Raw genomic sequence first — 15395 nt, 5'->3', positions numbered from 1 at the left:
TGGCAAGGGACAGCTGGGGATTAGCGGCGATGAATTGACCAGCGTACAAATTGCTTTGGTCCACAATAGATCTATAGAGATCTTCCGTGAAATACAGCGAATAAAAATCCAGTGACGTAAAATCAACTGTATTCACCTGAATTCCGGGTTGGCCAGTGAATGGGGGAAGTACGGGTGCTGCAGAAGTGGTGGGTACCCAATCAGGATTGGCGAATGCAGCAGGAAGGGCACTATGGGGACGGGCCTGTCTTTGTCGTCTTCTTCTTGGTGGCAGCGGGACACTAGTGCTTGCCACCTCTCCAGCTTGAACTGCACTTATGGGACTCGCCACGTCACCAAGTGTTACTGCAGTGCTGGATATATGACCAGGATGTACTAGGCCGCTGGTGCTTGCCAGTTCACCAGAAGGAATAGCGGCGCTAGTACTTCTCTCCTCCATACGAGAGCCCTGCGGTTCTTGCACCTCAGCGACAGCAGAAGATCAGGGTCTGGTACGCCTGACCCTAGCAGGGACCACTCCGTCGTCAGAGCTATCTGTCAGGGAGCCACTGTCGTCTACAGGATCGTATTCTGAGCAAGAATTTGACAGATGCGTGACCTCCTCATCACTATCTGTCAGGCTCATAAACAAGTAGGCCTCTTCATCACTGTACCATCGATTTGCCATTTTGGGCTCTAAATTTAGGGGTACAGTGGTGAGATTCACAGGCAAAAAAGCACCTGACCTGTTAGTGACCGAGTCAAGCGCTACCAAAAAAACTGTTAGCGATCGCAGAGATCAGGCCTGACTCTGCGAACGCTGCAGTTATGTGTTTTTGTGTTTTGTGTCAGTGATCGATCGATCGATCGATACTGCACTTCGGTGGGCTGGACTGGGCGAAGGGGCTAAACGCAGGTGCTAGCAGGTATCTGGGCTGATCCCGCTAACCATGCGTTTTTGGGAACCCTAAACTGCAGGGGACGCTAGTATAGATCTGATCAGATCAAGTATCGATCCGATCAGATACTATACCACTAAAGGGAGGCGTATGGTGCGTGCGTGGGTGTTAGCGCTATTGGCCGCTGCCTGGGGCAACGCAGACCCTATCTGGCGCTAAAACCAAACTTTGATCACCCGCCGGGCGATCAGGGGGTTAAAACTTTATTGCAAAAAATATGGCGGGTGCCTTGATGCTATAAAAAATTAACTAGCTAAACTGCGTCACCGGTGACACTTATACTGTGATCACTGGTGACAGGGGGTAATGATGGGGTTAAACCTTTATTGGGGGGGGGTTAGGGGGGGTCCCTAGACTATTTAGGGCCTAAGACTGATTACCCTAACACTTATTTTTGTCACTAATGACACTAGTACAGCGATCAAAAAAAAATCTGATTGCTGTACTGGGTGACACAGTGACAGGCAGTGAATGGGTTAATTTGGGGGGTGATCGGGGGGTGAATTGTGTGCCTACGTGACCTGGTGTCAGTGTAGTGTTGTGCAACTCACTGTTAGATGCTCTCTCCCTCTCGGTCTGGAACGGAAAGACCGACACGAGGGAGAGAGCAGTACTTCCCCTGCCAATGTTTACAAAACATTGCCAGGGGAAGACAACCATTGGTTAGAGCGATCACCAGGTCCAGGCCAGATTTTATTGGCCTGGACCTGGTGATTGATCAGTTCTGCATCGAATCTGATCATCGGGAACGGCGGGGGGGCGCGCGCGCGCGCCCCATCGCCGTTCACGCGCCGGACGTCATAATACGTGATCTCGCCCAGGAGAGCCACCTTGTGGACGTATTTCGACGGTGCGCGGTCGGCAAGTGGTTAACAGATTATTTCTCTCACATGGCATATGCATACTTGCAACTACCCCCAAAACACATTCTGCTACTCCTCCTGAGTATGGCGATACCACATGTGTGAGACATTTTATTTTCAATTTTTTTTATTAGTTTTAAAATAGAAAGAAATAGTAGTACAGTATTGGTGTACAGAGTATAATTTGCAAATCGATATACTGTAAGACATAAGTGAAAAAAGACATACCTGCATAATCCTTTATTAGTAGACGGGACTGCGCATCCTACTTCTGAATGTGGATGCCACAACCCGTTTAATACAATGCAGGGAAGGCATATAATTATCATAGAGAAGGATAACTATAAATGATCCTTGACTCTGATTAGCATACTCTTGTAATAAAGAGTAAACTGAACAGAGTACCGTGATTGTACAGCATAAAAAAAGAAAAAAATTATAACAACAATAAACAAAGAAAATAAAGAACAATAGAACGAAAGAACAAAATTGTACCAAAGTAAGTTAGGTATCTCTAGTTCTATTCCTAAGGGCAATTATATTAAGGAAATGTGACTGTATTGGAGAATCTAGATCAATGGTTCTCAACCTGGAGGTTGGGACCCTCTCAGGGGTCAAATGATGATTTGCCAGGGTTCACCAAATCCTGGGCTGTTCCTAAAGCCTGCACTGTTCTCCCAGGAAGGGAGATGATAATAGGGGGAGGAAAAAAGAAAGAGGGAGAGAAAGGAAAAAAAGAGAGCAAGAAAGACAGTTAGAGAGAAAGATTGGGGGAAAAACAAGGAATTAGGATAGAGAGATGAAAGGGAAAGAAAGTAGAACAAAGAGAAATAGTGGTACATCCTAAAATGTACCATATGGGGTTTTAATACTGTACGAGTGGAATGGACTCAGGGAGCGCTAAATGTCCGCGAAATGGTGTAAATCATTCTTGATGGTGTCTATTAAGGTAAGAAAATTAAGTGCGTACATGGCTGATGTCGGAGAGGTTAATGTGATGCCCAAATAAGGGATTGCTTTTGTCACCCATTGAAATGGGTACCTTTCTTTTAGAAGAGATAGATGTTGTTTTGACAAGTTGATGGATAATAAGCAAGATTTCGTAACATTCAATTTATAATAAGATACTGCACCATAGTTTTGCAATACTGTATGCACTCTAGCCAGGGAAGAAGCCAGATTGGTGATTGTTAGGACCACATTGTCAGCAAAAATACCAATCTTATGTACTTGGTTTGCAACATTAATCCCTGTGATGCCATCATCAGACCTAATTGCCTCCGGCAAAGGTTCCATCATTAAGGTAAAAATAATGGGAGATATTGCGGTGTCGGTTGTGGAGTGTCGTTATCTAAGTGGAGATTATACAGGTCACGGTAGTATTTCATAAAATAATTGGCTATTTTATTGGGGCGGTGCTCAAGTATATTGGTATGGGGGTCCCTGATAGACATCAGATTGGATTTTTGTTGTCTTCTAGATATATAGCTAGCTAAGAGTTTGCCCGCTTTGTTACCGTGGACATAAAATTGGGCCTTGAGTCTCTTTAAGCTATTTTGATGGTTAGATAAAAGAGATAACCGCACTTTCTGCCTACACTCGAACAGATCATATTCTATTTTAGGTGAAGGGGCTGCCTTATGAAGGTCTTCTAGGGATTTGAGGTCTTTAAGGAGGTTGTTCAGCAATGTCCCCCTGCGTTTTTTCTCTCGAGCTGCCGCCTGAATAAGTAAACCCCTACTGAAAGCCTTATGAGAGCACCATAACGTAGATACATTAACATCAGCAGTATCATTGAATTTAAAAAATTCAGACAGTTGACATTTAAGAGAAGAAACAACAGTTGGATTAGTTAGGAGATCAAGATTATTTCTCCAAAGGTACGTAGGGGGAACATAAGAATTACTCTGCAATACCAAGGATATCGGGGCGTGGTCTGACCACGTAATGGAGTGAATCTTAGCCGATTTTGCTTTATGTAAAAGGGTTAAGTCTGTGAGAAAAAGGTCAATCCTAGAATATATGCGGTGTGGGGAAGAGTAGTAGGTATAGTCTCTTTCAGTCGAGTTGAGGCACCGCCAAGGGTCATAAAGATTATGTTCCGACAGTAGAGGATGCAGTTCTTTTCTGGAGGGCGGCTTCGTGCCTGAGCTGTCTAAGTGTTTGTCCACAATACAATTGAAGTCCCCGCATAAGAGCAGGGAACCCTTCTTAATTTTGTCCACTTTTTTCAAGAGGGACTTGAGATAGGAGAAGGGTCTCTGGTTAGGGGCATATACGTTCACCAAAGTGTAGGTTGAGTTGTTCAAATCACATATCAAGATGATAAACCTGCCATTCGGGTCGCTAATCACTTCATGTAGCTTGAAGGTAACAGATTGCTTAATTGCGATTAACACTCCCCGTTTTTTGACTGATGCAGTCGCTTGAAATATATGAGGAAATGCCCTGTGGGTACATTTCGGTTGTTTTGCTGTCATAAAGTGGGTTTCTTGAGCACATAAAATGTCCCCTTTAAGTTTGATAGCGTCCCTCCACATGGCACTTCTTTTGAATGGGCTGTTAAGCCCGTGTACATTCATTGAGACTACTGATAAAGACATAATGAAGAGGTAAAACTAGGTGTTTCACTGCTGGTGACTATTAGGTTTTCCAAATGCAGTACCAAAATGTTACCTGTAGATGGTGCCAACGTAGTGGGGATGTTTGTCCAGGTTCCAACAGCAGCATGAGAGGATGTGTATATATGAAGCAGGATTTTTGCAATGCAGGCAGGCATGGTGTTGCAGTCTTCAGGTGAGATGTTAAAAAAAAAAAAAAAGGAGACAAAAGGGAAAAAGAAAAAACATGCAAAAAAAAAAGAAGATCAAAAATATCAAACAACATGTAAAAATGTGACAACGGTCACAAAGTGCGAGCATTCCTCGCAATTTCTCACGGGGGGGTATGAGCTCCGAGAGAACCAAAAAAGATCAGAATGACTATAGATGTAAACCAGCCTCTTGGTGAGGATAAGAAGGAGAAGGCATTTAAAGCATTTCTGTGATACACTTCAAGTGGTGCTCCAATCGGGAGATAGTCGAGCAGCTGTGGGTTTAGATAAAGGAGCAGGAGCTTCTACTGGAAGAAGGTTCCATTTTTTGGCTAGATCTAACCCTTCTTCAATTCTTCTGATAGCGAAGGTGCGGTTGTCTCTAGTAATCAGCAGCTTAGTGGGGAATCCCCATGAGTATGGGATCTTGTTATTTTGCAACATCTTAGTAATTGAAGTCAGATTTTTGCGCGCCATCATAGTAAATTGTGACAGGTCCGAGTAAATCGAAATGTCTGAGTATGGAGCGGGTAAGGGATGTTTTTTTCTTGAGAAGCGCATTAATTCATCCTTAATATGGAAAAAATGGACACGGGCTATGACATCCCTAGGGACTTTGTCAGGCAAATCGCCCATTTTATCCTCAATGTGGCTGACCCTGTCTCCAATGGCCGACACCTCATGTTTTAATTGAGACACACACTGCATCATGTCCTTGTGCATGGACCCTCTAAGGGTCACCAGCATATCCCTCATGACGGTGTCACTAAGTGGGACCCCTGAGGTAGGGAACTTGTGGATCTGTTCTACAAAGTCCCTGGTGCTGTTTTGGGAGTTACAGGTGTCATCTTGCTCACCTGTGTATCTGTGTTCTTCCGACCTCCTCTGACTGGATTTTTGCGGACTGCATACTGGGGATGGGGTCGGCGTGGAGCCCCCGCTTCCCCCTCCGGTCCGCTGAGATGGGCTACGCTGGCGTCCCCCGCTGTTAGAGCCGCGCTGCGAGGCCGAGGCGCCATCTTGCGGCCTAGGAGTGCTCGCTGCGGGGTAGAAGTCAGTTAGCTTCTTTGGCTTTTTGTCCTGCTTTCGCTTCCCCATCGCTGTCTCTTCTCCCCCTGAGTTGCCTGCGGTGGTATGGGATTAGATTGGGTCTGGTTTAGGTGCTAGATGCCGCTGGATGGTGGTTCTTCACTCGGAGCTCCTGTCTCACACAGCCATCCGCTCCGGCTGCCGGCCACGCCCCTCCAGTCTCTCCTTTTCAAAGATTGGCCTATCTATTTTTTTTTTCAAGCGTTTCGGTGTAAGATTTTTCTTCTCAACATTTTTCACGTCGTAGTTTTTCTTGTCGTGAAAAATGGTCGTGTGTAGGCTTTAACGACGGGGAAAAAACGCGCATGCTCAGAAGCAAGTTATGAGAAGGGAAATTTGCATAATCAAGCCCAAAGTGTGGTGCAGTTCGAATGGAACTTCCCCTTTATAGTGCCGTTGTACGTGTTGTCCGTCACAGCGCATTTTTTTTCATTATTGTGTTTATGCAAGGCAGGCTTGACAAGAATCATGTTGAGAAAAAACGTTGTGTTTTTCCATATCATTAAAAACAGTAGTGTGTACGCGGCATTAGGATAAGTATTCTTCCTTTAAGGAAGGGAGAGACACCAAATCTAAAAAGTAGTGATAGTTTGTGCCGTGGGTTGTGGAGTGGCGCTATCTGTGTGAAGGTTGTATAGGTCTCTATAGTACTTCATGAAGGCATTGGCTATCTTTGCTGGGTGATGTTCTAAGGAACCTGTGTGTGGGATGGAAGTGAGTTTTGATTTTTATTGTCTTTTGGAAATGTAATTAGCTAGTAATTTGCCTGCCTTGTTGCCCTGAGCATAGAACTGTGCTTTTGTGCAGCTCAAGTAGTTTTGATGATTTGAAATGATTCTAAATGTTTAAGGTCCTTGAGCAGAGTGTTCAACAGCTCCCCCCTATTCCTTTTCTCTTGTGCAGCTGCTTGAAAAAGTAGGACCCTTCTAAAGGCTTTATGGGTGCACCGCAGGGTAGCTATATTAATATTGTCTTTGTCATTAATCTGGAAGAACTCTGAAAATTGTTGGTTCAGTTTAGGGACTAAGGTGGGATTGGCCAGTATCTCAGTGTTGTTTCTCCATAAGTATGCCGGAAGGGTTGAATACTGTTCCTTTAAAACTATGGAGACCAGGGGGCGTGATCTGACCACGTAATTGAGTGGATCGTAGCTGATATAGTCCTCTGAAGTAGGTTAAAATCCGAAAGAATGAGGTCGATCCTGGAGTAAGCCCGGTGGGGGAATGAATAATAAGTAAAGTCTTTTTCAGAGTGTATACACCTCCAAGAGTCAAATTTTTTTCAGTCTGGGTTCTGACCAGAGCAATCAATATGCTTGTTTACAATGCTATTAAAATCTCCACAAATAAGTAGGGAGCCTTTCTTGACTTTGTCCACTTTTTTAAATAGGGATCTCAGGAAGGAAACTTGTCCTTTGTTGGGCGCATATAGATTTACCAAAGGTCAGGTCATATTAAAATAATGTATCTGCCATTAGAGTCACATATTACTTTGTGTAATTTTAAAGTGACAGGGCTAGATCCACAGAGCAAGTACGCCGGCGTATCTACTGATACGCCGGCGTACTTTCAAATTTCCCACGTCGTATCGTTGTTTTGAATCCTCAAAACAAGATACGACGGCTTCTGGGTTAGATCCGTCAGGTGTACGTCTTCGTACGCCTTCGGATCTAAGATGCAATACTTCGGCGTCCGCTGGGTGGCGTTTCCGCGTCGGGTATGCAAATCAGCGATTTACGACGATCCATGAACGTACGCGCGGCCGTCGCATTTTCTAACGTCGTCTGTAGTCGGCTTTTTCCGGCGTATAGTTAAAGCTGGTATTTTGCGGCGTATAGATAGAATTGCCATGTTAAGTATGGCCGTCGTTCCCGCGTCGAAATTTGATTTTTTTTTTTTTTGCGTGAGTCGTTCGTGAATAGGGATGGACGTAACTCACGTCTAAGTTCAAAAAATGACGTCGTTGCGACGTCATTTCGCGCAAAGCACGGCGGGAAATTTCTGGACGACATATGCGCATTTCATTCGGCGCGGGGACGCGCTTCATTTAAATGAAACCCGCCCCCAACCCGCCCAATTTGAAATCCGCCGCCAGAAATAGACTACGCCACCATAACTTACGTCGCAAAATCGTTGAGGATTCGAAAATGCGCCAGGTAAGGTACGGCGGCGTAGCGTATCTAGATGTATGTGGATCTGGCTCACAGTGTGTTTGACCGCTATGAACACTCCCCCTTTTTTTTACTGGAGCTGTGGCATTGAAAACATGAGGGGAGGCCTTATGGGAGCACTTAGGCTGTTTGGTTGCCATAAAAGTGAGACTTTTTCACAACCTGGCCACATACAGAGGCCCAACATTCAAGGAGCACCGTGTGGAAAGAAAATGAAAACGTATTTTTTCTTACACAAAGTTGTCAATTTATAAGATATTTCGAAAACATAGCATGTACATAGCAAACACACCCCAAAATACATTCTGCTACTCCTCTGTGATGAGAACTTATATGGCATGGATGAGGCACGGATGAGCAACTGATGTGGCACAGATGAGCACTGATGTGACACGGATGAGCACTGATGTGGCACAGATGAGCAATGATGTAGCATGGATGAGGCACGGATGAGCAATGATGTGGCATGGATGAGCACTGATGTAGCACAAGTACTGATGTGGCATGGATGAGGCACGGATAAGCACTGATGTGGAATGGATGAGCACTGATATGGCATGGATGAGCACTGATATGGCATGGATGAGCACTGATGTGGCATGGATGAGGCACATATGTGGCATGGATGAGGCACAGATGTGCACTAATGTGGCTTGGATGAGGCACAGATGATCACTGATGTGGTACGGATGATGAGCACTGATATAGCATGGATGAGGCCTCTGAGAACAGAAGTTCTTGGCTTCATAAACAGGCTGCAGAGGAGATCATTTTCCTCTGAGAACTGCGGAGAACTGAACTAAGATAAAACTCCTCAGTTTAATTAATGTACACCATACTTTGAATGAGTGCTTCACCCACCGTCTAATGAAAGAGCGGTTCACAAACAGCTTTATAAAATGAAGATCCTTGGTATCTCCACACTCCTCCAATCCCATTGCACTCTGCAGCAGGTGTTACCCAATTTAATGAATCCACCACTGGCTCCCAAACATTGGATGTTCATACCAAACATGTAAGGCATAAACACATTGCCCATAGCAAGTCGCTACATTCAAGATACAATAGGATAGTTTTTTTTCACTATGGTACAGTATGCATTTATGAAACAGATGAGCTGCGATCCTGATGACCAGACCTTCGCCTGTCAGTTTCCCCCAATTTCCATGTGCCTTTTGATGGTGTAGAAAACTGTACTCACTAAGGCCCCTTTCACACTGGGCGCGGGAGGTGCGCTGGTGGTATTGCGGCACTATTTTTAGCGCCGCTATACCGTAGTTTTTACCGCGATTTTCGGACGCTTGCGGTGCGGTTTAAACCCCCGCTAGTGGCAGAAAAAGGGTTAATAACGCCCACAATGCGCCAGAGGCCTTCAATGGGAAGGAGCGGTGGAGGAGCGGTAAACACACCGCTCCAAAGATGCGGCTAGCAGGACTTTTGGAGGGGTCCTGCTAGCGCACCGATTCAGTGTGAAAGCCTTTGGGCTTTCACACTGAAGACTGCAGGGCAGGTATTTAGGCGCTATTTTTAGCGCTAAACTACCTGAGAAACGTGTCAGTGTGAAAGGGGCTTAACATCTTGGTTGTCTTTGAAGTTTCGCTAAAGGAAAGACCTACACTTTTAAGTTATAATCATCAGTCTGCCTTTGTTAATTTTTCTCTTTCTCTGTATTTTGAGAGAAATATACTACTTCCTGCAGTATAATACTGTCCAAATATTGCTTAAGAGGGGCTAGTAACACAGTCTGTTTCAATACTGCTCTTATACAGACACAGAGCTTGTAAGTAATCAACAAAAGCTATAGGGAATTGTTAGCGTAAACATTAAAGGCTTAATTTACTGTTCCTGCAGAACAGCTGTGAGTTGTAAACCCACTACTTCTTTAGATCTACTTACATAAAACAATAGATAATCAATATTATTTCAAACTTTATTATTAACCTGTTCTTACAGTAACAAATCTGTCACAATAGTAGGGAATGCATAATTTCTTTTTTTGCTTTTTTTGTAGTCATAGGAGTAGCAATGTATTTTCTTCTATTTGTAGAAATAAATTAACCCATAGTTAAAGAGGAAGTAAACCTTCCTGTATACTTTATGCCTTTAGGTAAGCCTAGAATAAGGCTTACCTATAGGTACTGTAAATATCTCCTAAACATGCACCCTTTAGGAGATAGTTACTGTATACTGCACCAATGATGGCATCAGCACATGCGCTCTGAAGGAACTCTGACGCAGCTCCAGCCAGTCACACAGGCAGGAAGATGGCCAAAAATGGATGCGGCCTCCAGCGGGGACGACACGGGCTTCGTTTGCAGGTAAGTGTCACATAATGTGATAGTATGTGATGCATACTAGCACATTATGCCTTTACTTTGCAGGGGGAAAAAAGAGTTTACTTCCTCTTTAATACAGTACAGAAAATCGGTTTAGTTTCATGATTCGTTTATCGATATGTATATATAAATTTCTCTAAAATTGCAGTTAAATAATGTTTTAATGTTATGTATAATTTTATTAGTATGCTGCAAAATATCAGCTTCTCTCTTTGCTTCTATTTAGGCATCTTCAACAAATGACATTTTAAAAACCTGCAAGAAACAACATGAGGTATGATTTTAATTGCAGCTGATCCCTAGAAAGGAAAGTTTTTAAACCTGTGTACAAGAAACCTTATCACATTTATGGATTGTCAGTACACACTTGATTAACAAAAAATGCCTGTTGTTTATTTAAAAAAAACAAAAAAAAACATTTACAATCATTATACATTTAAACTAAGTGAGACTTTCATAAACACAAATGACTGATATACAGTAATTTTTTTACCTTTCATTTATATTTAATTGTGTTATATTTTGCTAACACCACAAAAGCAAACAAAGTTGGAGTTGATTAGAGGTGAACTCATTGCAATGAAGCATGTCTTAAAGGGGTTGTAAAGACAAAAATATTTTCCTCTTAAATTAAAGTCTGACAGTAGCTGATAAAGTAAAAAGTAATGTTTTGCATTATAACTAGTTTGATACCTGTTGAAATCGAGCCGTTTTATTCACCTCCAGCACTCCTGAATCGTTATTCTCACTGACTTCCTGGTTTGCGGTGCGCATTCATTCTTGCTACATCAAGGCCTAATGGGAACTACAGTTCCCATTAGGCTTAGCCTCTATGCCTGTGAGGGATAAGAGAGCATCTTCACGCAGGGCTGTAGTCATAGGGAGGGGGTGAGCACATTCTGCTTTTCACCATGCAAAACAGCTCAGATGCTGGTGGAAAGCAAGGAGAGGAGAGACAGGAAATGGCATTTTCAAACCTGGATTACTGTATTTTGGAGGTCAAAAGGAAAAACGAGGTAAGTGATATTTAAATGCTCTAGCTTACAGCAATCAATTGATCTAATAAAAAACGAACCTTTAGTGTTCCTTTAATGGAGGGTCATAGTGCTAGTTTGTGGTGACAAATATGAGTGATAGCAGTTTCAAATATAACCTGTTTCAAGGATTTACTGTTGCTATTGTAAGGGGTTAGCTCGGTAGCGTGGTGTGTGACCCCTTGGATGGGTTCACTACACACTGAATTTATACAGACAGGCAGTCGAAGACGGTTGAAAACAAAGATTTTGGTTTATTCTTCCATCTTGCTGAAAACAAGTGCAAGCATCCAAACAGCATAAACAAAATCAAACATAAAATAAACCCTGGCCACTTGGGCCGTCTATCTTCACCACACATGAACCTATCTATGGAGTCTGGCACAGCCTACTGCTGGGCAGACACTGCTGGTCATACAGCAGAAAAACAATAGTCTTTTGATTTTTATCACACAGAAAAATCAATCACCTCCTCACCTCCTTTAGAAGACCTTCAGTACACTGCTCTCCTTACTCACAAAGCCTCAGGATGCAGCAATTCAGTGGTAATCCTCTGGATTACTTATAGAGGCCTTAATTGCCTCATTCTGAACAGCTGAAGTTTTCCAACGCCCTTAGACCTTTTCTGGCTAATTTTGCAGCAGACGCCTAATAACAATTGGTGTATTGTCTAAACAAGGCAGAAATGTATGTCCCGTCTGTGACAACACCCACAGATTTACCTGACTTCCTGTCACATACCCCCCCTCTTGTTTCAACCCTAGTGTTGGGACACAGGATGCCAGGCAGGCACTCGGGACAACCCATCTGCATTCCCCATTTCAGCACCGGGGCGATGCGTTACCACAAAACTAAATTCCTGGAGGGCCAGGAACCACCTATTTTTTCCTCCTATTGGTCTCTTTGTTCTGTGCCATCCACTTCAATGGGGCATGATCCGTCACCAGTTCAAACTGTCTACCCACAAGGTAGTACCGGAGAGAATCCAAAGGCCATTTCACCGCCAAACATTCTTTCTCAATAGTGGCATAATTCTCCTCATGGGCTTTCAACTTTCGGCTGAGGTACATAACAGGGTGTTCCTCCCCCTTATTAATCTGAGACAGTACAGCTTCTAAGCCCACATTTGATGCATCTGTCTGAACCACAAAGTCCCGTGAAAAATCAGGCAAATTTAAAACTGGCTGACTACATAAGGCCTGTTTTAAAGCCTGAAAACCTGTTTCTGCTTCGGGAGTCCATTTGGTCATTACAGACTCCTTCCCTTTGGTCAAATTGGTCAGGGGAGCAGCCTGTGAGGCAAAATGGGGGATAAAGCGACGATAATAGCCCGCGATCCCCAAAAATGCACGATCCTGTTTCTTGTTGGTGGGACGGGGCCAATCATGAATAGCCTCAACTTTGTTTATTTGGGGCTTGATTAGACCTCTTCCAATGGTATACCCCAGATACTTTGCCTCTTCTAACCCAAGGGTACATTTTTTTGGATTGGCTGTAAACCCGGCTTTCCAGATGGAATCCAACACAGCCTGAACTTTTGGCAAGTGTGATTCCCAATCCTCACTGTGGATGACAACGTCATTGAGGTATGCAGCAGCATAGGCTTGATGAGGCCGAAGGGTCTTATCCATGGTGCGTTGAAATGTGGCGGGAGCATTCTGTAACCCAAAAGGCATCCTCCGATATTAGAAAGATCCGTCTGGAGTTACAAATGCTGTTTTTTCGCTGGCCGACTCCAAGAGAGGAATTTGCCAATAACCCTTGGTCAGGTCTAACGTTGTCATGTACCGGGCAGTGCCTAGGCGATCAATCAGTTCATCTATGCAGGGCATAGGATAGGTGTCAAACTTAGTGATTTTATTCAGGCGGCGAAAGTCAAAAACCGCCAACTTCCATCTGGTTTGGGCACTAAGACAATGGGACTGGACCAATCACTATTTGACTCTTCTATCACCCCCAGCTCAAGCATTTTTTTTACTTCCTGGCAAATTGCCTCTCGCCGGGCTTCTGGAATTCTATAAGGCTTCAACTTGACCTTAATTTATGGTGATAATGTCATGTTCAACTCCGGAGACCCAACCTGGCAGGTCTGAAAACTTCTTATTACGGAGCACAAATTTTTTAACCTCATGTTTCTGAGTTTTGGATAGAGTCTCCGCTATCCCAACTTCAGGTACAGCCAGGTTAAATGGAGCAGAAAATCGGGTAGTCTTAGCGACCAAGAACTCCCTATCCTTCCATGGTTTTAGCAAGTTCACGTGATAGAGCTGCTCAGGTTTTCGTCTTCCCGGTTGGCTAATTTTATAATTCACCACTCCCATTTTTTCCAGCACTTCATATGGACCCTGCCATTTGGCTAGGAATTTACTTTCGACCATGGGGACCAGCACCAACAGCCTATCACCAGGTGCAAAGGATTGTAAATCCTTTGTTGAGCCAATTGGGCTTGGGCTAAATGTTCCTTCACAATCGGCATCACTTGGGCAATTCTATCTTGCATTTGGGCCACATGTTCAATCACACTTCGATGAGGGGAACTCTCACTCTCCCATGTTTCCCTGGCAATGTCCAGTAGGCCCCGGGGGTGCCTCCCATACAGTAGCTCAAACGGAGAGAACCCTGTGGACGATTGGGGAACCTCTCTTATTGCAAACATCAGATAAGGGAACAGATAATCCCAATTCTTTCCGTCTTTATCCACCACCTTCCTCAACATTTGTTTTAAGGTTTTATTAAACCTTTCCACTAACCAGTCTGTTTGAGGGTGATATACTGATGTACGCAATTGGGTCACTTTCAGGAGTTTACAAAGTTCTTTGGTCACCCTAGACATAAACGGGGTGACCTGGTCAGTAAGAACTTCCTTAGGAAGACCCACACGGCTGAAAACCTGAAACAACTCTTTGGCAATGGTTTTAGCAGAGGTGTTTCGGAGAGTAATTGCTTCTGGGTAACGGGTGGCATAGTCCATTATTACCAAGATGTGCTGGTGCCCTCTAGTGGACTTCAGTAAGGGGCCAACCAAGTCCATGGCGATCCTCTCAAAAGGGACCTCGATAATGGGCAGGGGTACCAACGGACTGCGGAAATGTGGCATGGGTGCAGTAATCTGACACACTGGACAGGAAAAGCAGTATAATTCCACTTCTTTAGTGATCCCAGGCCAATAAAACCTCTGGGTGATCCTCTCCTGGGTTTTTTCTGCTCCCAAATGTCCCCCAAGAATGTGCCTATGGGCCAGTTCCAAAACCATCTTGCGGTACGGTTTAGGCGCTACCAGTTGCTCAATGGTGTCCTCTATCCTCTGTGACACTCGATATAACAGGTCGCTTTCAATAATGAAGTAAGGAAGGGCAACCCTCTCGTCAGGGTTAACTAACTCCCCATCTATCTTCACTACATTCTCCCGGGCTCTTAGCAATGTGGGGTCCCTTAATTGCTCAGTGACAACATTTTCTCTGTGCACCTCGAGGTCATCAAACCCTATCGGCCGCTGTTCCTCTTCTGAGTAGCAGGCTCCTCCCTAGGGATTGGTTTCCCCTGCTAATACTGAGAATGGAAACTCAGGAGAATCCTCACATAGGTTTCTGGAGTAGATGGTTCAGACTCGGAAGAACCACCTACTGGGGAATCCGGGCAGTCCCAGAGTTCCCAGAATTTTGGGAAATCCCTTCCCACAATGGCGTCATGTGGCAGTTTGAGAACTAAACCCACCTGGTGACACAAGTTACCGAGGGAGGTTTCAAAGGAAACCGTAGTCACCGGATATTCTCGAGTGTCCCCATGTACACAAACTACAGCCATTTTCCTAGGATGTAAGGTTTTTCCCACCACTAGATCACTTTTCACTAAGGTGACCAGGCTACCTGAATCCAACAATACCACAAATTTTTTACCATCTAAGCACATTCTATATAAAGGTTTCACATTTCCCTTTACTGCAGTGCATGTGGTTGCAAAAACGGACTCTCTGTCAGAAAGTCCCACTGCATTGGTTCATCACCCGCTGGGCAAACCGCTGCTACATGTCCCTCTTCCTGGCAACGGTAACAAATCAACCTTCTGGTCCTCTCCTGTGGGATGGGTCTTCCAGGCCGCTCTCGCCAAACATTAGCAGTAGCCCCGATAATTCCTCTAGTTGCTCCTTGGTACC

The 15395-nt window shown here is 44.3% G+C and overlaps 1 protein-coding gene across 1 annotated transcript in view; it reads left to right on the top strand.

Annotated features, from left to right (window-relative positions):
• The window catches only part of RECK (reversion inducing cysteine rich protein with kazal motifs), an 861635-nt gene that overhangs the window by 298987 nt on the left and 547253 nt on the right, over nucleotides 1–15395 (top strand). Inside the window, exon 6 of the mRNA XM_040353423.1 lies at nucleotides 10435–10482. Coding sequence (XP_040209357.1) covers nucleotides 10435–10482 — 48 coding nt within the window. The remainder of the gene's footprint in view (nucleotides 1–10434; nucleotides 10483–15395) is intronic.

The sequence above is a fragment of the Rana temporaria genome, chromosome 5 (assembly GCF_905171775.1).
Source record: "Rana temporaria chromosome 5, aRanTem1.1, whole genome shotgun sequence".
In the NCBI taxonomy this organism is placed as follows: domain Eukaryota; kingdom Metazoa; phylum Chordata; class Amphibia; order Anura; family Ranidae; genus Rana; species Rana temporaria.
The sequence above is the reverse complement of the archived record's forward strand: the minus strand, read 5'-3'. Positions and strand labels throughout refer to the sequence as shown.